The sequence below is a fragment of the Leucoraja erinacea genome, chromosome 5 (genome assembly GCF_028641065.1).
Source record: "Leucoraja erinacea ecotype New England chromosome 5, Leri_hhj_1, whole genome shotgun sequence".
Lineage (NCBI taxonomy): Eukaryota > Metazoa > Chordata > Chondrichthyes > Rajiformes > Rajidae > Leucoraja > Leucoraja erinaceus.
The window spans coordinates 58,462,200-58,486,718 of record NC_073381.1 but is presented as its reverse complement, the minus strand read 5'-3'; the positions used below and the strand labels follow the sequence as shown (position 1 = coordinate 58,486,718).

The window sequence follows — 24,519 nt, the reverse complement described above, 5'->3', positions numbered from 1 at the left end:
AAATCTCAGTAGAAAAGAAGGTATTGGAGATAAAGGATGAGGCGATAATTGATTAAGGAGAAAATACCAGAAAGCAAACTAGAAAGCTGGACCAGATGGTCTGCTGCTGAGAGCTGTGGATGTAAAGGTTGCTAACGTCATGCCCAATTAGAGAGGAGGTGGAGGCGTCAGAGGCTAGCAAATTGACAACTATAATACTCTTATTCAAGAAAAGATTTAGAGACAACCACAAACACCAGTTTTACCCTGGTGATAGAGAAGTTTCCATAAAGAACAATCAACAAAATAAATTAATGGACACTGAGATATTTGAGTTTATAAAGAAGAATCAATGTATTTGTAATCAGCCATAATCTTGTACAATTGCAGAGCTAGCTTGAGGGACTGACACCCATTCTTATTTCAACTATTCATTTGTTAAAACTACATTTTGCTGGACTAAGAAATGGATTTTAATTGAACATGCAGAACATGTTGATGGAGAGATTGCAGTAGATGGTTCGAATAAATGCCAGACATTGGCTTCAGGATAATAAGTGGTCAAGCATTGTTTTTCAGGATGGAGTGTGGCAGGCATATGATGCTCTCCATTTAACAGTCCTGGTACTAGTGCTATCTTTGATGAAACCGCAACACAGAATTTATTGTCTCAGTTTCATCGGCCATCGATATTGTTTGGAACCTTCACATTGGCAAGCCAGGTCCCTCCATTTTTCAGTGAAGCAAATTTATATCTATGGAAACGGCAATCTGATGCAGTATGATTTGAAGAGAACTCCCAAGAAATGTTATTAACAAAAACTCAAAGCTGGACAGGCAGCACCTGTGGAGAGTATAGACAGGTGATACTTCAGGTCATGATCTTGTTCAGACTGACTGGAGTAGGGGGAACAAGCTGGAAAATAAGAAATGAGGGTGGGGCAAAGACTGGCAAGTGAACGATGGACATAGACTGGGGTGAGGGGCAATGAATGATTGCCACATGGGTGGAGTAAGTGACAAAAACTAGAGGCGAAAAGGAAACAAAATGGTATCAGTTAAGGAAGGAAGAGGAATGAAATATACAGCTAGAGGCAGGGATGTGGATGGAAGGGGACAGAGGGAAGAGGAAAGAAGGGGTAAAAAGATACTGCCAGGACTTGAGTGCACAAGCTATTAGGTGAGATTGGCTGGGCTAGGAATTTATTTCTTGGAGCACCGGAGGTTAAGGGGTAAACTTAGTGAGGTGTATAACATCATTAAGAGAATAGATAGGGATAATGCAGTTTATTTTCCTATGGTAGGGAAATCAAGAACTAGAAGACATATGTTTGAGGTGGGAGTTCAAGATTTAATAGGAACCTGAGAGACAATTATTTTCCACGGGGGGAGGCGGCGGAGGTGGGTACATGGAATAAGTTGCAGGGGAAATAGTTGAGGCAGGTATAATACCAATTTTAAATATATATTTCAAGAGGAATATGGATAGGCAAGCTGTAGAGGGATATAGGCCATGGGTGAGTAAATGGGACTCGCTTAGATGAGGCATCTTTGTTATTAAGGATAGGATGGGCCACCAGAAGGAAATCAATTGTTCTTACTCCCTACCTCGCCAAGCCATTATGAACAACACCTTCCCCAACTACCGTGTAAAATCCTATTTCCATCTTCAATCCTCTTTCTAAATCACTAATTCACTCTCACTCCTCACTGATCCATTCTCTACCTCTCAATTGTATCTTTCCTCTTATTCTTATTCTTAGCAGAAGAATTGATTTTCTTTTAGTGGCTTTTGAAACTAAAGTCAGCATGCTTATTCCATCCTGCATACTGCCTTAAGCCTTTCGTGCTAGGCGCTCATTGCCAATGGAGAGAACAGTCTCAGAGAAAATTGAATCAGAGACCTACACAGAACTCCCTTAATGTGCCTTTGCAAGCTTTGTGCTATCTCTTGTCCCATTATCTGTGCTTTTGCCTTTAAAAAGATGTGATTTGATCCCTGTAAATGGTTTATCCTGAGCAATCCAACAATCCTGATCATTCCTGGTCAAAACACAGCAAAAATTGAAAATGACTTCTTCACTGACTTATTGAAAAGACATGGCTGCAGTTAAATTCCATTATCTCATCCAAACTGTCATTATTTCTGTATCAGATAGGAAAGGTTAAGTTGTTTTCAGGCAAGGTCATTGGAGTGGATGTGTCCAGATTATATTCCGACTTCAATTGAGTGTTTTAGGTCAGATTAACATTAATTTTGAAAAAGTCCTCTAGATATTAATGCTTTTTTTAAGGAACATATCTTTATCCTGATGAGATTTTGACACTTTTTAAATAATTATTTCCGAATTTCCAAGCCAAGAATGACGCTTACAAGTCGTAGGCTTAACCAAACCAATATATTACCATAGATAACATTATGCCAATGGGCCCCAACTACTACAATGAACTGAACACTTTGCTGGCCTGGTGTCAAAGACAAATTTGCGGAATACATTTATCCACACTTTTTCAAATGCTGTCTACCTGGAATGTAATTAAGAAAAATTAAGCAAGTGTTAGATTTTACTAAAGGAATACGCACAGAGCTATGTAAGCGAGGTAGCCAGAGAAATGCTGAAACAAGTAGGTTTGAAAATTGTTGCAGAAATTTTAGTGTTCTCTCTCCATCCCCTGACATTATCAAAAACGCAGTGGATGCAAACCAGTCATGCCCAACATAACCTCCCTGTAGACAGCCTGTAAACTGCAGTTAAGGAAATTTGAAAGCATAAATCAATTTTTTAAGGCATATAATTTCTGTTATGTTTCTATCAGTGAATTTGAATTCCAATCTTACATCCCCTGTGAAAATATGTTACATTGTTCTGTTGAATCAGCATTTTTACATCTATTTGATATGGCTGAGGTGAAAAATCTTACATTTAGAAGCTTAAATAGTAAGGTGCATAAAAGTAAATGTTTGATAAAATAATATACAATACTGATTATAATCTGTGTGATTTTGTTTATCTGGTGATACAATTCTTATTGTTACAATTTGAAGTATAAACTTATCTAATACGTAATACTATATATGACATGATTACATAACACATCAGCAACATGGAAAATCAGTGTTTAAATGTTATTAAATAGGAAGCATGAATGTTAGCCTCTGATCTTTTCCCTATCAATTTCTAATCATAACATCACCAGAAGATGAGACCAAGGATTTCTCTCCAATGATGAAGCATAATATGTAGTCAAAATAGGGCAGAGACGCAGCAGGATTCTTGGGTATAGGTACACGTCACTAAGTGTAGTGATGTAGGGTAAAAGGCAAAAGTACAGGAAATAGGTCCTTGAGGAATATAATTGAAAAGTTAAAGTTATTTTCAATTTGGAAAGAACTTTGTTTGGAACTATTTGAGTTCTGTGCTAATTTCTATCTCTGCTAAAAAGAAGCAAAGCAAATATTACCAGAACAGTCCTAGATCCATCGTGATACTTTGAAGAGATCGGGGTTGCTATTTCCAGAAAGAAAACTGGCAGTTGACGATTTGGATTCTATGCTTATGAAGGTATTGGAATATGGTAGATTACGTTAAGATATAGCCTTTATTGTAGTCTTCATCTTAATGTCTTACAAACTAAGTGAACATGTAGTTTATGTGAAATTATAAAAAAATAATTGGTAGTTCTACAGTGACAGACCAGTAAATAACTTGCCATGCCAGTCCCCGCTGTGGTAGTTGTAGAAAATACAAGAGCAATTATGGAAATAAATGAGTAGGTCCTTCAGCAAAAATAAATTGGCAAGTTGCTCTTCCTGTAGGAAGTCTTCTTGTCAGAACTGAAGTTCTCATGAGAAATCTCCAGCTGGAATACTAATTTATCATTTATGTTAATAATAAGTTGACAGTGAGAGGATCATGTCTTAAGTTAATTTACCAGGCACAATTCCTTAATATTCTTAAAATCCATGTCAAGTCAACTCCCAGTTTTCTTTCTGGAAATAGCAACCCCAATCTGTTCAATTTACAATTCCAGATTTCTTGGGGCTTCAATTTTATGTTTTGCCATTATGTGTGCCACAAACTATAACACAATCCATTTGAGAATGACATCCAAAAATTAAACACAAGTTCAGAAACTCACCACAAATCTTAATGTTATAGTTGTTGTGAAACTGTAGTTGATGAATTATGAACCTGACTATATTATCAAAACATAAATTAATAATAATGGGATAAAGAAGTTGGTGGGAATGAAAAACATGGAAAAAGCTATTTGGGAATTCATTGTAATCAAATCTGTACTCCATGTGTAGCTTACAATAACAAATACAAGCATATTGATTTGAATAAGAATTAAGTGTTCAAATCATGAAATATTAAATCACACAGAAGGATACAAAGTGAAGAGCCTAGGGCAACTTGCTGCTGTTTCAAAAATCCATCACAGTGCATCAGTAAAACTGCAAGTTCCTCATCAGCATCAATCTTTAGTACCCCAAGGAATCTTCCATATCTACGAGAAAGATTTTAAATATAACTAGTTATAAGGGCATTCTCTAGACATTGGTATTTAACATATGCTAGTATAATTTTCCGAGCAAATAAACATCTTAAAGTTGAAATACCACAACAATATATTGGACTTGGTCATTGATTAAAATTATCAAACGTAAACAATAGAGAAAAATTTGTTAAAAGGTTTTATACAGAATCATATATGAAGCAAACATTTGTTTTTGTAATAACATTAGTGCCACCTAATGTGAAGGAAAGCAAATTGCAGCAACACACCCAAACAAAATTGGAGTAAAAGCCCTGTCCCACTGTACGAGTTCATTCAAGAGCTCTCCCGAGTTTAAAAAAAAACAAACTCGTGGAAGCACATAGAATGAACGTAGTGGGTACGTCGGAGCTCGGGGACGTCTCTTAGCGGTTCGTAACACTAACGGCAGATACTTGGGAAACGCGGTAAGCTCGGGAAGACTTGTGAAGATTTTTCAACATGTTAAAAAATGTCCACGAGAACCCAGAGTACCTGAGGGCGGCCATTACCGTAAATCTCCAAGTTCGAATCAGGGCAAAACTCGGGAGAACTCTTGAATGAACTCATACAGTGGGACAGGGCTATTACTTGCAACTATTTACATTTTCCCAAACTCAAAATTAAATATTTTGAGTACTTCTGCTTAATCTTAATGCATACAAAAATGTTTAGAATCCTACCCATAGATGTACATAAACTGTAAAATACCTGACAACCATCTTTATTCCAAGCTGTTGAATAGGCGAAAGACTGAGATGCTTGACACCATCATCAGTTGCTGTAAAAACAGAAGAAATATTGTACCTAATAATCAGATGGAAGTCATTCATATCCATTTTAAAAGCCAAACACAAATAGGGAAAGAAAGCAACGATATTAGCTAAATGAAATATAATGCCCATAACATACTGTACTTTCATTACATGCTATTTTATTTAAAAAAAAGAGTTGTTGTACGATGGAAAGTATTACTGTATGAGTGTAGTGAGCAAAAGGATTGGAACCAATTACACAGTTCTGTCAAATATTAGATGCAGCTACAATGGACTCAATGCCCAATTCGATGATGTAAGAGGATACAGTATATTAGGCTGAAATATATTGGATCCAATTTGCTGTCTGTGGTGCCTGCCCACCTACACTAATATGTCCCAGGTAATGAAAGCTGATTGAACTGACCTTCCATTATCCAAGAATTCTCCTATGAAATGAAACACTTCACATCTTTGTAATCAAACATTTTAAAACAGTTCAAATAGTCCCAAACGTTGAATAAATAATGAAAGAATACCCAATATAATTAATTAAGAACAACTTAAAATGATAGGAATGAATAAAAAAAACACAAATATAAAGTGTAAAGTAAAGTTTACAAAAAACAAAAATATAAAGTTCATCTTGCCAGCAAAAGAAGAACGCCAGTAGTTCTCGAAAGATACTGGCCCAATTTCAAAAGATTTGGGTTTAGGTTTAGGTTTATTATTGTCATGTGTACGAAGGTACAGTGAAGAGTTTTGTTTTGCATACTATTCAATCAGATTAGATAATAATCTGAAGAATGGTCTCGACCCGAAACGTCACCCATTCCTTCTCTCCAGAGATGCTGCCTGTCCCGCTGAGTTACTCCAGCTTTTTGGGTCTATCTTCGGTTTAAACCAGCATCTGCAGTTTCTTTTAACACAGATTAGATAATACTATACATAAATACAATCGGCAAAATGGCCAATGTGGCAAAAATCTTTGAGATCACCCTATCTACCTGCGACTCCACCTTCTCAACTCTAGATCCCTCTGCTCTGTAACACTCCAGTGTTAGACTTCCCAAAATACAACCTCACATTTCTCTGTGTTAAAATCCATCAATGAAATGGCAGATGAGTTGAACAGGTACTTTGGATCCGTCTTCACTAAGGAGGACACAAACAATCTTCCTGATGTACTAGTGGCCAGAGGATCTGGAGTGACGGAAGAACTGAAGGAAGTCCACATTAGGCAGGAAGTGGTGTTGGGTAAACTGATGGGATTGAAGGCTGATAAATCCCCAGGGCATGATGGTCTGCATACAAGGGCACTTAAGGAAGTGGCTCTAGAAATTGTGGACGCATTGGTGATCATTTTCCAATGTTCTATATATTCAGGATCAGTTCCTGTGGATTGGAGGGTAGCTAATATTATCCCACTTTTTATGAAAGGCGGAAAGAAAAAACAGGGAATTATAGACCAGTTAGCGTGACATCGGTGGTGGGGAAGATGCTGGAGTCAATTTAAAAAGATGAAATTGCGGCACATTTGGATAGCAGTAACAGGATCGGTCCGAGTCAGCATGGATTTATGAAGGGGAAATCATGCTTGACTAATCTTCGGGAATTTTTTGAGAATGTAATTAGGAAAATGAACAAGGGAGAGCAAGTGGATGTAGTGTACCTGGACTTTCAGAAAGCATTTGATAAGGTCCCTTATAGGAGATTAGTGGGCAAAATTAGGGCACATGGTATTGGGGGTAGAGTGCTGACATGGATAGAAAATTGGTTGGCAGACAGGAAATCAAGAGTAGGGATTAACGGGTCCCTTTCAGAATGGCAGGCAGTGACTAACGGGGTGCCACAAGGCTCGGTGCTGGGACCGCAGCTATTTACAATATACATCAATGATTTAGATGAAGGGATTACAAGGAACATTAGCAAATTTGCAGATGACACAAAGCTGGGTGACAGTGTGAACAGTGAGGAGGATGCTCTGAGAATGCAGGGTGACTTGGACAGGTTAGGTGAGTGGGCAGATGCATGGGTTTAATGTGATAAATGTGAGGTTATCCACTTTGGTAGCAAAAACAGGGAGGCAGATTATTATCTAAATGGTGTCAAGTTTGGAAAATAGGAAGTACAACTGGATCCGGGGGTCCTTGTTCATCAGTCAATGAAAGTAAGCATGCAGGTACAGCGGGCAAGAGGAAAGCGAATGGCATGTTGGCCTTCATAACAAGAGGAGTTGAGTATAGGAGCAAAGAGGTCTTTCTGCAATTGTACAGGGCCCTAGTGAGACCACACCTGGAGTATTGTGTGCAGTTTTGGTCTCCAAATTTGAGGAAGGACATTCTTGCTATTGAGGGAGTACAGCGTAGGTTCACAAGGTTAATTCCAGGGATGGCGGGACTGTCATATGCTGAAAGAATGGAGCGGTTGGGTTTGTATACTCTGGAATTTAGAAGGATGCGAGGATATCCTATTGAAACATATATGATTATTAAGGGTTTGGACACGCTAGAGGCAGAAAACATGTTCCCGATGTTTGGGGGGGAGACCAGAACCAGGGCCACTGTTGAAGAATAGGGGTATGCCATTTAGAACGGAGATGATGAAACACTTTTTCACACAGAGAGTTGTGAGTCTGTGTAATTCTCTGCCTCAGGAGGCCAGCTCTCTGAATACTTTCAAGAGAGAGCTAGATAGGTCTCTTGAAGATAATGGAGTCAGGGGATATGGGGAGAAGGCAGGATCGGTGTACTGATTGTGGATGATCAGCCATGATCACATTGAATGGCGGTGCTGCTCGAAGGGCCGAATGGCCTACACCTGCACATATTGTCTATTGTCTAATCATTTCACAGCCCACCTGGCCATCCGATCAAGATCCTGCTGAAATTTTCACAAATCTTCATTCTCATTATCTGCAATACCACACACTTTTGTATTAACTTCAATCTTATTAATCTTGCCATGGACGTTCTCATCCAAATCATTGATATAGATGACTAACAGTAATGGGCCCAGCACCAAACCTTGAGGCGCACCACTAGTCACAGGCCTCCAGTCCGAGAAGCAACTTTCCACTTTCCAGCAACTTCTATCCATCGAAGGGCCAAATGGCCTACTCCTGCACCTACTGTCTATTGTCTAGTCAAGTCAAGTCAAGTTTATTTGTCATATACACATACAAGATGTGCAGTGAAATGAAAGTGGCAATGCTCGCGGACTTTTGTACAAAAGACAAACAACCAAACAACCAAACTATAAACACAATCATAACACACATATTCTTTAACATAATAAATAATGGAAGGAAAAACGTTCAGTAGAGTTAGTCCCTGGTGAGATAGGCATTTACAGTCCGAATGGCCTCTGGGAAGAAACTCCTTCTCAACCTCTCCGTTCTCACCGTATGGCAACGGAGGCGTTTGCCTGACCGTAGCAGCTGGAACAGTCCGTTGCAGGGGTGGAAGAGGTCTCTCATGGTATTGTTGGCTCTGGAGTTGCACCTCCTGATGTATAGTTCCTGCAGGGGGGCAAGTGAAGTTCCCATAGTGCGTTCGGCCGAACGCACTACTCTCTGCAGAGCCTTCTTGTCCTTGGCAGAGCAATTCCCAAACCAGATGGTAATGTTCCCGGACAAGATGCTTTCCACCGCCGCTGCGTAGAAGCACTGGAGAATCCTCGGAGACACTCTGAATTTCCTCAATTGCCTGAGGTGGTAAAGGCTCTGCCTTGCCTTACTCACGAGTGCTGAGGCGTGTGATACCCATGTCATATCCTCAGAGATGTGGACTCCCAGATATTTAAAACAGTTCACCCTATCCACAGGATCCCCATTTATCCTCAATGGAGTGTACGTCCTCGGATGATGTGCCCTCCTAAAGTCCATGATCAGCTCCTTCGTTTTTTTTGATGTTCAAGAGGAGGCTGTTATCCTGGCACCAGAGTGCTAGACCAGCCACCTCCTCCCGGTAGGCCTTCTCGTCGTTGTCTGAGATCAGGCCCACCACCACAGTGTCATCAGCAAACTTAATTATTGAGTTGGAGCTAAACCTAGCCACACAGTCATGTGTGTACAGGGATTACAATAGGGGGCTGAGGACACAACCCTGGGGCGATCCTGTGCTCAGGGTGAGGGACTTTGATGTATCCTTCAGCCAATGTAAGCCAATTTTCTATCCATTCAGCTATCTCTCCTTGGATTCCATGCAATCTAACCTTCCAGAGCAGCCTACCACATGGAATCTTGTCAAATGTTTTGCTGAAGTTGATAGACTTCAGTGTGGAAAAGTGCAATGTCATCCACTGTGGATGTAAAATACATCAGAAACATCCTAAATCTAGGAACTGTAAAATCACCAATTGAGGAACTGTGGAATCACAATACGTATGAGAAATGTACATATATCAGTAAAGGCAAGTGAGTAAATAAGAAAAATATGATTTAAAACTTTTATGGAATGCTATTTATCTTCATTTGTAGTGTGTGAATTACAAACTGCAATTTTATAAAGTCCTGCTAAGATCTCATATGAAAGTAATGCATTTAACTGATAGGATATACTGGTCTTGCAGCAAGTTCCACAGAGTGATACCAGGTTATCAGTCTGAAGAAGGGTTTTGTTCCTTCGCTCCAAAGATGCTGTCTCACCCACTAAGTTTCTCTAGCATTTTTGTCTACCAGATGATAAAGTTCATTTGTGAGGGCATATTCCATAGCCCTTGTTTATATCCCCCTGTATACAGGATCAAACATGAAATTACTGAAAAAGATAAGATGACAATGGAATTTTGATGATACAGAAACCATTTTCATTGGTGGGCAATACAAAATAGAGATTGTAATCTTAAAATCCTAGCTAATATGTTCAGGGTTCTATACAAATTAAAAACAAGTAGGCTATTCAGCCTTTCAAGCCTATTTTGACATTTAAAAAGTTCTGATTGTAACACAACTCTGCACTCTTGTGTATCTACAGTAATGGGCCTGTCCCACTTAGGCGACTACAGGAGACTATGCGGTCGCCACATGTTCGCGGGTGGTTTCTGGGGAGTCACATTCATGGTCGTGAGTTGTTCCCGCATTCTCGGAACTAGTCACGACTCATTCCGGAACTAGTCACGACCAGAATGAAGCCGCCATGGAGAGTAGCGAGAATTCTCGTGCTGTAGGTGCAGTGGTATTGAGTTGCCAGGAGGCCGAAGGTTGTCATAGGTTGTCGTAGGTTGTTGCCGGTGCAAATCATTGGCTCATTGGGAAAAAAAACGTAAACAGTTTTCAGAACTAAGGATAACTGAAGGTAATGCTAATGTCTGCCAAGCATCACAGCCGTGTATATCTGGCTTCTTAAAAGTTGTCTCCACTCATTCTCCCCATTCTCTCTTTTAAAGGACTTGCGTGACCCTTCCCGTACACTGTGCTTTCACTGTCTTAATTACAGTGCAAACCTTCCTGTTCATTGTGGAGTGTGTCTATATCACATTGGCTTTGCACCGTGTGAATTTCACTCAGACAGTGCTCCCCCTGCTTGCCCTGTTCCTGCCTGCATAACTGGCTGGTGAAGGAAGCGATTTATGTCTGTGTGTGTTCAGCTATGGCGGTGAAGGCTCGAAGGGCTGAATGGCCTACTCCTGCACCTAATTTCTATGACTGTCGCCGTGTGTGTGTGTGTGTGTTTTCTTTGCTGACAGTCACCGATTTTTCAGCGACCTGCTACGACTTGACAGTTGCCTGAAAAATCGCCGAAGTGGGACAGGCACATAACCTTTCACCCACTGACATATCAAGTATCACCTGCTACATTAACATTATTCAAATACCTTGGATCAATTGTCTTTTTAGGAAGAGAGTTCCAAAGACTTACAGAAAAAGAAAAACAAATGTTTGCTTTAAAATGGCAATTCTTAATTTTAAACAATGCCCCTTAGTCTAGATTCGCTCACAATAGGAAATATACTCTACATGTCTATCTTGTAAAGATCCCTTGGGATCATAGACACAAAAAGCTGGAGTAAAGGGCCTGTCCCACTTGGGTGTAATTTGCGCGTCATTTACGCAACATCATTTACGCGTCATGCCGCTTACATGGCGCGTGGTGAGGCGTGGTGGCGTAGGCAGTGACGCGCGGTCGTGTGAGGCGCCCCAGGATTTGGGGTTTTCACAAAATCTTCGCGCACCATCTGTGTTTCTAACTCAAAAATACTGTTGAAACTTTGGTAGATTTGTTCCTTGTGCACTTACTAGACTCGGTGTTGTTGTGAGTGTTATTCTCCGTAAAACATTAAATTATTTTTAAAATTTGTAAACACACAAAAATTAGAGCCTTAATGTTTTACTCAGGACCAAATATTTTACTACGATTAAAAGAAACAAAATGAAAACACACTTCATTGAGATTATTTTGTTTATCTATTCTGGTCAGAAAAAGATTTGTGTCAACTGAAACTGAATTTGTAGAGATGGGAATGGAGACTGAATTGTCATTCTTGGAAGGAAGCCAATCTTTTCTTTTCATTATGTTTTTACTTCTTGCCTCATAGATCAAAGGACAAACAATCAGGCTTCCATATCAACTCTACATGCAGCCACCGCTTTTCAAAAAGGTAATTTTGCTTTCATGAACAAAAATCCAATAGTAAACGAAACTCACTTTGCTTTTAGCGACATGGATTTTGAACAGTAATAAATGAGTGGTGTTGAAATGCATTCCCCTCCTCACATAGAATTTATTTGGGAGGTGATTTTTTTAGATCAATAAACTGAGTAGAGTTAGTGAAGTATGAAGCATGATAATATTAAAAACTGGGAACCTAACAGCAAGGTCATAATCCTATCAACGAAAGGCAACTTCCCAATTATTTCTGTCCAGACCAATCTAAATAACAATCTCGCTAAAACCACTAATTTAGCAGTTAATTATGATGCAGATATAGCTACAAGGAACTGTATATTAATTTTATTCAGGATCCTTTCATTTGGCAAATAAAAAACTCTTGATTTCATCATATTGAGATGAATTCAAAATCACAACTAAAAAATGAAAGTACAACATGTTGATCAATAGTGCTGAATTTGCATCTAAATTATATTTTAAAAGGTTGGACTTCTGTAAAAGTAAACATAAGCAGTGTTCCACACAGTGCAGTCACCAATTTATTTGCATTAGTCTGGATTCTGTTTTAAAAGGAATCAATTCCTGCATATAGCAACATATATTTTAGCTCATTTTTGTTCGGCAAATGCACAATCTATGGTTGAATTTGAACTTTATGTTGTTTTGTTAAAATCACGCATATGATAAACCTAATGAAATTGTCTCATGTTCTTCAGAACAAAAACACCACATTTTGGCTACCTATTGCTCTTTCTGAAATGCTTCTAGTGAAAAAATCATTTAATTCTCATAATTATCACAAATTCAGCAAAGAATATAAAAATGCATTTCCCCCTTTTAACAGAAAAATGTAAAAAATTGTCATCAATATTAGCACTCATATGCATTGCTTCTAGCCTTTTCATGGTTAAATCTTTCTCATTGAGAATCTAAAGGGCCTGTCCCACGATGCGAGTTCACCAAGAGCTCTCCCGAGTTTAAAAATAAATCAAACTCGTGGTAGGTATGTAGAATGTATGTAGTGAGTACGTCAAAGCTCGTGGATGTCTCGTAGCGGCTCAAAATGCTAACGGCAGGTACTCAGGAAACGCGGAAACTCGTGAAGTTTTTTCAACAGTGTGAAAAATTTCCAAGACTAAACAAATACTCGTGATGAGGTACCACAAGTTTGATTTTTTTTTTTTTAACTCGGGAGAACTCATGGGTGAACTCGCATCGTGGGACAGGTTGATACATTCATATTGATACATTCATTATCACACTGCATTTTGAGATTTGTTAACGGGCTTGATGAAAATTTACATAATGCAATACTCGTTTTGATAACTTCATATTACTTTTCTTTTTTGCCAATTTTCACCCCACTCATGTCTCACAATGTCATTAACACTTTGGGAAATATATTATATTAATTGTATCTAAAGCCTTGCACATAAGGCCGCTTTTTATCTGTGAACTTTGCTGATGTGGTATCAGGTTACTTAGAAGCAAGTGGCCAACACCTCCTGCTGGGGTTTATGTTTATTTCCTCCTCTTTGGAGAAGTTGAGGTCTACATAGCTCAGCTCTTCACAACTAAGATCGCTCAGCATGAGGAGAGGCACAGTGGCGCAACGGTACAGTTGCCTCACAGCGCCATAGTCCCGGGTTCGATCCTGTACATTGTCTTTATACATTCTCCTTGTGACCAAGTGGGTTATCTCCAGGAGTTCAGATTTCCTCTCAAGACATACAAAACACTCCAAAAACATAATTGTAAAGTCTTCTTTCTACCCTATCCGGCTTAATGGTATCCTTCCTTTAGCAGGGTGACCAAAACTACACACAATACTCCAAGGTGCAGCCTCACAAATGTCTTTGTACAACTGGAACCTAACTTCCCAATTTCTCTACGGTCTCGGAGAATGTCCGTAGCGGCTCCGTAGGAGTTCGTGGATGTCTCGTAGCAGCTCGTACGAGTAACGGTAGGTACTCGGGAAATCCGTAAAACTTGTGACGCTTTTTCAACACTGTGGAAAATGTCCACGTGTAAAAAAATACTCGTGATGAAAAAAATTGTTACTTTTTACTCGTACGAGCTACTATGAGACATCAACGAACTCATTCGGACCCGCTACGGATATTCTCCGAGTTCGAATCAGGGGAAAACCCTTGAATTACCTCGTACGGTGGGACAGGCCTTTTAGAAGGGTGAGATAGATCAGCCATGATTGAATGGCGGAGTAGACTTGATAGGCTGAAAGGCCAAATTCTACTCCTATCAGTTACGATCTTATGATCAAACAAATCCCTAATTACCATTCCCAAAAATATTTCAGAAAAAAAGTATTTTAAATATTTTGCAGCAATTCTATCATTGAAAAATAACCTTTACAAAAGCCCAATAACGTATTTCCAATCATAGATAAGGGAAAGTAATAACTCACCTTTGTATGGTCTGAAAAAACACTCAGATGGGTTATTAGCGAGAAATTCAACAACGTTCTCCAGCAATTCAACGAGTGCTTAAGTTTGAAGAAATAAACAATGTTAATAGACAATAAAGTAAACGTGAAAATCAAAAATAATTGCAGATGTTGTATCTAAAACAAAATGACAATGCTGGAAATACACGGCAGGCAAGGCAGCATCTAAGGGAAGAAAAATCTGATTTAATGCTTCTGGTTAAAAACTCTTTGTCAGAATAGTCTTCAAATTATTATAACAAAAAATGATTATTTCCCCCCCAATTTGCAGCATTCTGTAAGCTATAAAATAAATCAAATCTTGCTTTCAACTACTTCCAAAGAAGACGATCTTTATAGAAAATAGCAATGGAGATTTGTGAAAATCTATTCAACTGATGATATGCAAACTAGCTGATGAATCACCCTAGCATGTTTTCATTTCTTTACAATGACTGCCAATGGTTCAGAAATTCAGTACAGTTTAGTGCCATAAAACTTGTGATCTGTTCTTGAGAAATTATTTGTTTAAATCTTTAACTGGGTGTGGATTTTCAAATATGGGGAAGCAGATTGATTTAATGTTGCTATCTCAAATAATAACCTGGAAAATATATTCTGTAATTTATATTTTAGGTTTATCACTACTGTAATTTATTTTCAAGCTTTGAAAGTTTAGTTTAGTTTAGAGATAGAGCTCGGAAACGGACCCTTTGACCACCGAGTCCGCACCGACCAGCGATTCTCGCATGCTTACACTATTCTACACACACTAGGGACAATTTTACATTTATAACAAGCCAATTAAGCTACAAAACCTGTATGTCTTTGGAATGTTGGAGGAAACTGAAGATCTTGGAGAAAACCCATGCGGTCACGGGGAGAGCGTACAAACACCCGTAGACAAGCGCCCGTAGTTGGGATTGAACCCAGGTCTACTGGCACTTAAGCACTATAAAGCCCCTGTCCCACTTGCGTGTCTTTGGCACGCTAATTATGCGACCTTGTGGTCGCGTTGAGGCGCGACGGTCCCGCAAAGGCCGCTCGCGACTTTATGCGCCCGCACAGCCGTCTGGAGTGCGTGACGTCATTTGAAGATGCACACAAAAAGCTGGAGTAACTCAGCAGGACCGGCAGCATCTCTGGAGAGACGGAATGGATGACGTTTCATGTCGAGACGCTTCTTCAGTCTGAAAGAAGGGTCTTGACCGGAAACGTCACCCATTGCCTGTCTCCAGGGATGCTGCCGATCCCGCTGAGTTACTCCAGCATTTTGTGTCCATCTTCAATTTTCTTGGCCTCGCTCTGGGAGTAGAAGTGGTGGTGAATCCAGATCCGGAATGGCCGTGAGCCCCAGGCCGAGCTCGGCGATTGTTTGCCTGCTTCTGCTGCTGTTGGAGGTGAGACGTTGTGTCGTGCCAGGGTCTTGGGCCTGTCTCACTTTTGCCATCAGTTACGCGACAGGCCGTTGGTGCGCGAAGATTTCGTTTGGTACAAAATTTCGGAGCGCCGCGCGATATCGCGCACAACTCCATACCCCTCCGCGCTTCTCAGTGGGACCGGCCCCACGCGGCCACACAATGCCCGTGCGCCTCAACGCGACGACGAGGTCGCGTAATTTGCATGCCAAGGACACCGGGCCTTAAGGCTGCAACTCTACTGCTGCACCACTAAATAAGTTTGTTCAACAAAATTGTGAAATATCTGCATCATTTTTGTTTTTAAGAGGCAGAATACTGCCAGATTGATAATTTCTAACAATACATTTTACAGAATGTAGGTGAGGCAGATTTATTACCCATTTCTAATCACTCTTAAAAAGTTGGTGAATGACCTTTTGAAGCACTGTAGTCTAGTGCCTATCGTTTTTGCAAAAAATGAATAGGATGTTATAAAAAAGCTTAATTTTCCATTGATTTGGCAAGCCATCAATGGAAGATTCGGCTGTTTTGGTCTTAAAATCCATTTGGTCTTAAAATCCCAGCTTACTTGGAAGAGGCCTCAAGGGCCAGTCTTCTGCTGGGAAGCCAGATTCCAGCTGATTGATAAGATCCAGTGCTGCCTTGCTCCCAGTTTACTTTGTATCAAAGCTGACATTGAGATTGAAGGTTTGTGTGTAGGTCTCTCATTGCAAACATAAAAATCATCCGAACATTTCAAAACAAGAAATATAGTTCAAATATTCTGTCAGAAAAACCCCCCAAAACAAATAAATACATTTCAATTATACCAATTGAAATAAAGTATGTAGGAAGGAACTGCAGTTGCTGGTTTAAACCGAAGATAGACACAAAATGCTGGAGTAACTCAGGGGGACAGGCAACATCTCTGGAAAGAATGAATAGGTGACAGGTCTGAAGAAGGGTCTGAACCCGAAATGTCACCCATTCCTCCTCTCCAGAGATTCTGCCTGTCCCACTGAGTTATTCCAGCACTTTGTGTCTATTTCCAATTGAAATACATACCTTTCCATCTGATTCTTTCAAGTGTAATCAATGGGGTTGCTGCATTTTGCCAGGTTAAACAGACAAATCTGCAGCAGAAACACTGATAAATCGGCAGATGTTTGTACACTTGAATTCAAGAAGCATTAGAGGGTGAGTGCAGGTGCCCCACAATCAACAATCAGCTGTACCTAAATTCAGATTTTCCAGCATCACTCGGGTATCCTGAACTTTCATTCAGTTACATCGTTAAAATCAACATGGGATGCAATCAATTTAAAGCAAAATATCCATTCCATTGTTGAAAAAAATTGCATGTTTAAAGTTCCCATTAAATAATAGAAATGCTTTTTCCATTTCATGCTAAATCAATGCTTGTCCAAAAATATATTTATAATAAACGTGAAAACTTACCGTTTCCTTTAATTATTTCAGTTTTGATTGTCATATTTTTACGGAACTGCTTCTTACAGCACTCTAACCAGTCTGGCTGTTTCCCTGAAATTTTCAGTAACTTGATAACTTCATTATCTAAATAATAATAAAATTTGTTATGTTATGTTGCATATTACCTTTTTTTTTATAAAAAGGAAATCAGTGTATTCAATTGTTTGCAGCAGAATAGGGAATAGTGAAAATAATTTGCATTTACACAATATTGTTCATAGATTCTTCGAAATAGCTCATATGGACACAAGACAACAGCCTCAGGACAAGGCAGAACAAGAAAACTTACCATAGTTTTGTGTGATAAATCTTAGTCTTATGTAGGAGAACTAAAATCAGAAAATGTCAGACCTTTCCAACATTCAGTTCCACAAAAGGAGAAATGTTGTCTTTAATATACTATACTTGTCTTTAAAAAATACGATTCATTTTACTCTTTGAAAAGTGTCAGACAGAAACCATTTTGAATCAGCAAAATATGTGGATACAACAGCTTATTACCCAACAAACATCATCTCTAGCTGATTTTGCATTTTGAATCCTGCCCCAAAACATAAGAACTTTATAGGATTTCTTAATTTTCATGAGGCAAATGTGATCAACCACATTCTTTCTGGCTGTAGTGATGTACACTAACTGATCCTTTATTTTAATAACATGAAATGCTTCTGTAGGAACGAATGTCACATTCAATTTTTAAGTGCGCAACAACCTATTTTTATGACTATAAAACAAAGAACTTACTCATTTATTAATGTTTACCTTGTTTTAGTACAACATTTTTCAATGGGTCTTGCAAATAACACTTTGGTACAGGGTAAGAGGAAAATAGTGGCCAAGGATATGGGTCATTACCCTAGGGTAGAAAAGTACAAGATTAAAGTGGAAAAAACAGATTTAAAGTAATATTTTCCCATCATTCTTTTATTGACTTTAATTTCAGCATTTTAGGTCTGTTAGGTTTTCAAAGTTCTCCATTTTCCCACTTAAGAAAATTAATTCCAATCCAAAGCCATTAAATTATAAAGAAATACAGAATAATAGATATCTTTCTTCTGTCTCTACCAACATAACTATCCATGAAAGCACCATTCTTGTACTGCGCTGATGTCTATGCATTAGGTGCTGAAGCCCTAAGGGGAAAAAAGTGTATTTTCAGTAGGATTACTAATATTATTCCACGTCAGTAATTTCCACATCCTTTGTGTAAACTTGACAGCTAATATGGACATATAGCCTTACAAAGAAAATGCTCTAACAAAGATTACACCCTGTGCATACTAATGAGGATCATCACATATAGATCTTAGTTGTTCATCAGGCTGCATTTGGCCACAGAAAATCCAGACAGGAAAATAAAAACTAATGTTTATGTTATAAATCAATGAATTTATATCGCTGGTATTAATTTAGAGGCTCAAAATGATTTAATATTTTTCAATAAATTGAATGGTTGTAAATTGTTAAGATTGACCATTAATTATTTCCGTAATAAGATCAAACTACACTCTCAACGGATCTTCTAGTGTAAATATCTAGTGTAAGCGTTGCTTGTTGCATTACAGGCTTAGATATTGGAAATAGTAATGTTATGTAGATGAAGGATTAACACAACATTGTTTTGGTAATTGCAATGAAAGCACTGAATAAACTTTGAATAATAATTCAAAGTTTACACCACAGTAGGAAACCAGTTGGCATATTGTATTTATCAGCACTGCATCAATCAAAAGCTAATTCCACGTAATCCTCACATTCCTGTAGTGGATATTAACTCAGAAACAGAGCTGAAGCCTTGGCTCAGATATCAGCCCACCATGCTCACATTGTTTAAAGGAACAATCAAAAAGGCAGACAAATTTGGGGAGAATTTACCAACTATGCAATTTTGTTGGCACCATGTGCAAAAAACCTAAATCAATGAATTTCATTTTGAGACTCCAAACTTTCCTAACTTAATGCTTTTATTTAATGAAACATGCAATTGTTTAAAAAAGTTGGAACCAATTTGAATGTAAAGATGTATTAATTAATCTCCAACTTAAAATAGTAATTACCCAAAATATATTTGCATTTCCTTCAAAATAATTAATAAACGGGAATTTTGAGGTGCCCATTCATAATATAACCAGCATGTAAAAGATGGTCAATAATTATAATATTTAAATGAGGCAAGAAAGATGATTCAAGAAAGACTGGAGAGAGAAGGCCAGCTAGCATTTATCATTGACAATACTATAACATTTTAATAGGAAACTACCAATGAGACATATTAAACCATATTAGACATTAAGCTGTGTGTTCGCATCATTCTTCAGCGAGAGATTATTATGCGGCCTTGACGTTGTCTTTGGAAAGGTAAATGTTTCATCTGTGGTTGCATTTCCTGCTGTGGCTGGCTAGACCCATCGTTGACAGGCATTAAGGTAATCACGGTGCAATCAAAATGATAATTTGAAAGAGTAGAAGAAATAAAACAAAAATATTAGAATTTATTTATTAAATATGTCGATATTTAAAATGAAATTATAATAGTCAAGAAGAGCCAATAAGCTCTTGCGAAAGAGAAGTTATGTTTGACAAATTTGTCAGCATTCTGAGATTATATTTAGGAGTAGGGCCTATAAAGGGAATCAATTGGTAGCTGGATTCCAAAAGATGTTCAAAAGGGTGCTAGATAAAAGTAACCATATGGATAGAGGATTGACTAATCAACTGAAAGTTGGGATAAATAGGCCATTTTGGAGGAATACCACTTTGATTAGTGCTCATGTTTCAACTACTTAAGGGCCTGTCCCACCAGCATATGAATGCATGTGTCTAGCGCGACCAAATGTGGTCGTTTGAGGCGTACGGCCTCGCGGGGCCGGTCCCACTTCGATCGCTGGAGGCGTATGGAGTTGTGTGGGGCTGGTCCCGACATTGGGCGGGGCTCCGAAAATCTTGCCCTGTCCGAAACTCCCGCGCGCCAACGGCCTGTCGGCCCACAGGCACACTGAGGGCGTACGCAGAGTCTCGACGCCGTACGCAGCGTCTTGATGTCGTACGCAGCATCTTGACGGCGTTGCACGATGACGTCACCGCCCGGCGTGCCGTTGTGCGATGACGTCACCGCCTGGCGTGCCGTTGTGCGATGACGTCACCGCCCGGCACCATGCGACATCCAAATTCAGTCGGCCCGCCTCCTGCCGAGCTAATTGGTGAGTATGACCTAAATTATGTCACGAGCGAACTTTGCGAGTACTTAACGTGAACTCCGCTTCTGTTTGGTCGCGCTAGACGCATGCAATCGTATCATCAATCAATCAAGAAATTAGAGGAAAGGATTGGTTATACAGAAGCAAAACAGAGGAAAGCAATTATGACATGAAGAAAATACAAAGAGATGTAGATGACTGAAGTGGATAGCAAAAATGGCAGATCAATCATGGGTATCTGGACATTCTCTCAGATGCAACACAGGAAGTCACCATGAAAATACAGCAAGCATTTTGAGTAGAAAATATAATATTGGACCAAAAAAACATTATAGGCAGCATCAAGGAGTACAAAATAAAAGAGAAGTACTTAGGATCCGTCTTCACTAAGAAGGGCACAAGCAATCGTCCTGATGTACTAGCGGCCAGAGGATCTGGGGTGACGGAGGAACTGAAGAAAATCCACATTAGGCAGGAAATGGTGTTGGGTAGACTGATGAGACTGAAGGCTGATAAATCCCCAGGGCCTGATGGCCTGCATCCCTGGGTACATAAGGAAGTTGCTCTTGAAATCGTGGACGCATTGATGATAATTTCCCAATGTTCTATAGATTCAGGATTAGTTCCTGTGGATTCCAGAACCAGGGGCCACGGTCTTAGAATAAAGGGGAGGTCATTTAAGACTGAGGTGAGAAAAAACTTTTTCACCCAGAGAGTGGTGAATTTATGGAATTCCCTGCCACAGAGGACAGTGGAGGCCAAGTAACTAGATGGATTTAAGAGAGAGTTAGATAGAGCTCTAGGGTCTAGTGAAGTCAAGGGATATGGGGAGAAGGCAGGCACGGGTTATTGATAGGGGACAATCAGCCATGATCACAATGAATGGCGGTGCTGGCTCGAAGGGCCGAATGGCCTCCTCCTGCACCTATTTTCTATGTTTCTATGATTGGAGGGTAGCTAATGTTATCCCACCTTTTAAGAAAGGCGGGAGAGAGAAAACAGGGAATTATAGACCAGTTAGCCTGACATTGGTGGTGCGGAAGATGTAGAAGACAATCATAAAAGATGAAATAGCGGCACATTTAGATAGCAATAACAGGATCGGTCCGAGTCAGCATGGAATTACGAAGCGGAAATCATGCTTGACTAACCATCTGGATTTTTTTTAGGATGTAACGAGGAAAATGGACAAGGGCGAGCCAGTGGATGTAGTGTACCTGGACTTTCAGAAAGCATTTGATAAGGTCCCACATAGGAGATTAGTGGGCAAAATTAGGGCACATGGTATTGGGGGTAGAGTGCAGACATGGAAGAAAATTGGTTGGCAGACAGGAATCAAAGAGTAGGGATTAACGGGTCCCTTTCAGAATGGCAGGCAGTGACTAGTGGGGTGCCGCAAGGCTCGGTGCTTGGGACTGCAGTATACAATTTACAATATACATCAATGATTTAGATGAAGGGATTCAAAGTAACATTAGCAAATTTGCAGATGACACAAAGCTGGGTGGCAGTGCGAACTGTGAGGACGATGCTATGAGAATGTAGGGTGACTTGGACAGATTGGGCAAGTGGGCAAATGCATGGCAGATGCAGTTTAATGTGGATAATTGGCAGAGTATTATCTAAATGGTGTCAAGTTGGGAAAAGGGGAAGTGCAATGGGATCTGGGGGACCTTGTTCAATAGTTAATGAAAGTAAGCATGCAGGTACAGCAGGCAGTGAAGAAAGCAAATGGCATGTTGGGCTTCATAACAAGAGGAGTTGAGTATAGGAGCAAATAGGTCCTCTGCAGTTGTATAGGGCCCTAGCGAGACCACACCTGGAGTATTGTGTGCAGTTTTGGTTCCCTAATTTGAGGAAGGACATTCTTGCTATTTGGGGAGTGCAGCATAGATTTACAAGGTTAATTCCCGGGATGGCGGGACTGTCATACAATGAGAGAATGGAGCGTCTGGGCTTGTATACTCTGGAATTTAGAAGGATGAGAGCGGATCTTATTGAAACATACGATTATTAAGGGTTTGGACACACTCGAGGCAGGAAACATGTTCCCGATGTTGGGGGAGTCCAGAACTAGGGGTCCACAGTTTAAGAATAAGGGGTAAGCCATTTAGAACAGAGATGAGGAAACACTTTTTCTCACAGCGAGTTATGAGTCTGTGGAATTAATTGCCTCAGAGGGCGGTGGAGGCCGGTTCTCTGGATACTTTCAAGAGAGAGCTAAATAGGGCTCTTAAAGATAGCAGAGATTCAGATTCAGATTCAGATTCAATTTTAATTGTCATTGTCAGTGTACAGTATATGACAATGGGATATGGGATATGGGGAGAAGGCAGGAATGGGGTACTGAGCTGGGAGCCGCTTCGGACTGTCGTGAATCTCATAGCGGGGCGCGGACTTACCATCGGAGCGGTTCCCTTGCCTGGGATCGCTCCCACCGCGACCACCGTGGACTTACCAACAAGGGCTCACTGTCTCGGGAGAGGCAAGTCAGGAGCTCCAACGCCGCAGTCCAGCCCCGACGCGAGGTTCGATCGCCCGGCGCGGGGAGCTGACATCCCCCCGATGCGGGAGCTGAACGCCTCGACGCGGAGGACCCGAACAACGCCGGCTGCGGGTGTTAAGACCGTCATGACAACGGGGGGATCGAGGCCCCCGACCGAGGAAGAACAAAGGAAGAGACTTTAACTTTACTTCGCCTTCCATCACAGTGAGGAATGTGTAGGAGTCTCTGTGGTGGATGTTCATGTTAAATATGTTTTTGAGTCTGTTGCTTTTAATTGTATGACTGACCTGGCCAGTGAAATTCCTCGTATGTTGCAAAACATACTTGGCGAATAAATTCTGATTCTGATTGTGGATGATCAGCCATGATCATATTGAATGGCGGTGCTGGCTCGAAGGGCCGAATGGCCTACTCCTGCACCTATTGTCTAAAATACCTAAAATACAACAACTATTCAGGACTTTTTAATTACTGAGGTAGCCTTGGAGGTAGTTCAGAGAAAGTCTGCAAGTGTGATTCTCGAGATGAACTGGTTATCATGTAGAGAACAATCGAGCTTGCTGAAATTTGGAAACTTAAATGTGATCTATTGAATTGTAAACATTTTTAGGGGATCTTAAATGACACTGAGAGGACATTTGTCCAATGCAGAAATCTGGAACTGGGGGGTCACAGAGTCAGAATAAGAGACCATTTAAGGTAGAGATGAGAAAGAATTTCTGGAAGGAGGAGGTGGCAAATGATTTGGATTTCTATCCCAAAGAGTTTCTGAGGTGCAATTACGAGCATTTTCAAAGGAGATATAACTTTTTGGATGTATGGTTGTAGAAACAGACAGAAAGGTGGCGTTGAACCAATTGTCTGCTCATCAATGAACTGGTTCAAGCTGGACAAAGAGCTGCTACTGGACCGGGCGCACAGATCCACACAGCCGAAACCACGACCCGGTGAGCGACCACGACCCATCATTGCCAGGTTCCATTACTACAACGACTGCATAAATGTTTTACGCCGTGCAAGAGAGATTCGACAGATCCATATCGGTGATTTGAGGATCTCCGTTTTCCCCGACCACACTGCTAAGGTGGCCCGGGCAGCCTTCAACGAGGTCAGAAAACAGCTTCGTGGTGTGAAGGGGGTTCGCTACGGTCTTTTCTACCCGGCCCGATTCCGGACCAGCTACCGAGGTGTGGAGAATGACTTTGACTCGGCGGAGGATGCCAAGGCTTATGTCAACAAGATGAATATTGGGTGATGTTGTACAATATGTTGCAATAATGTCATGCACCCATGCCTTTACTTTACATTTGAATACTTCTTCACATTTGATGTTTGTTTACATTTAGACACTTGTTTACACTTGTTCAACTTACAATCCTCTGCAATTTTCCTTTTATATACAGGGGGAATTTGTTTAAATTGTCATGTGATAATACCTTAATTTGCACTAATATTAGCCCCCCAAAATATATTACAGTATATTGGTGTTTATATATTTTTGAAGTGGTCTTTTCATGTACATCCTTTCAGCCTACATGAGGTAATATTTCATTTAAGCCGATACGGGATATTCTTATTATTAGTTGTGCCTTTTATTA

General features: G+C 40.0%; 1 protein-coding gene across 2 annotated transcripts in view; it reads right to left on the bottom strand.

Moving 5' to 3' along the window:
• The window catches only part of tbc1d32 (TBC1 domain family, member 32), a 145,194-nt gene that overhangs the window by 21,627 nt on the left and 99,048 nt on the right, over positions 1–24,519 (bottom strand). For both annotated transcript variants that reach the window (XM_055635731.1, XM_055635730.1), the window contains 6 exons: positions 17,981–18,074; positions 17,186–17,302; positions 14,310–14,387; positions 5,230–5,299; positions 4,376–4,491; positions 2,564–2,718 (listed from right to left, as the gene is read on the bottom strand). In XM_055635731.1, the coding sequence (XP_055491706.1) occupies positions 2,564–2,718; positions 4,376–4,491; positions 5,230–5,299; positions 14,310–14,387; positions 17,186–17,302; positions 17,981–18,074 (630 nt within the window). The remainder of the gene's footprint in view (positions 1–2,563; positions 2,719–4,375; positions 4,492–5,229; positions 5,300–14,309; positions 14,388–17,185; positions 17,303–17,980; positions 18,075–24,519) is intronic.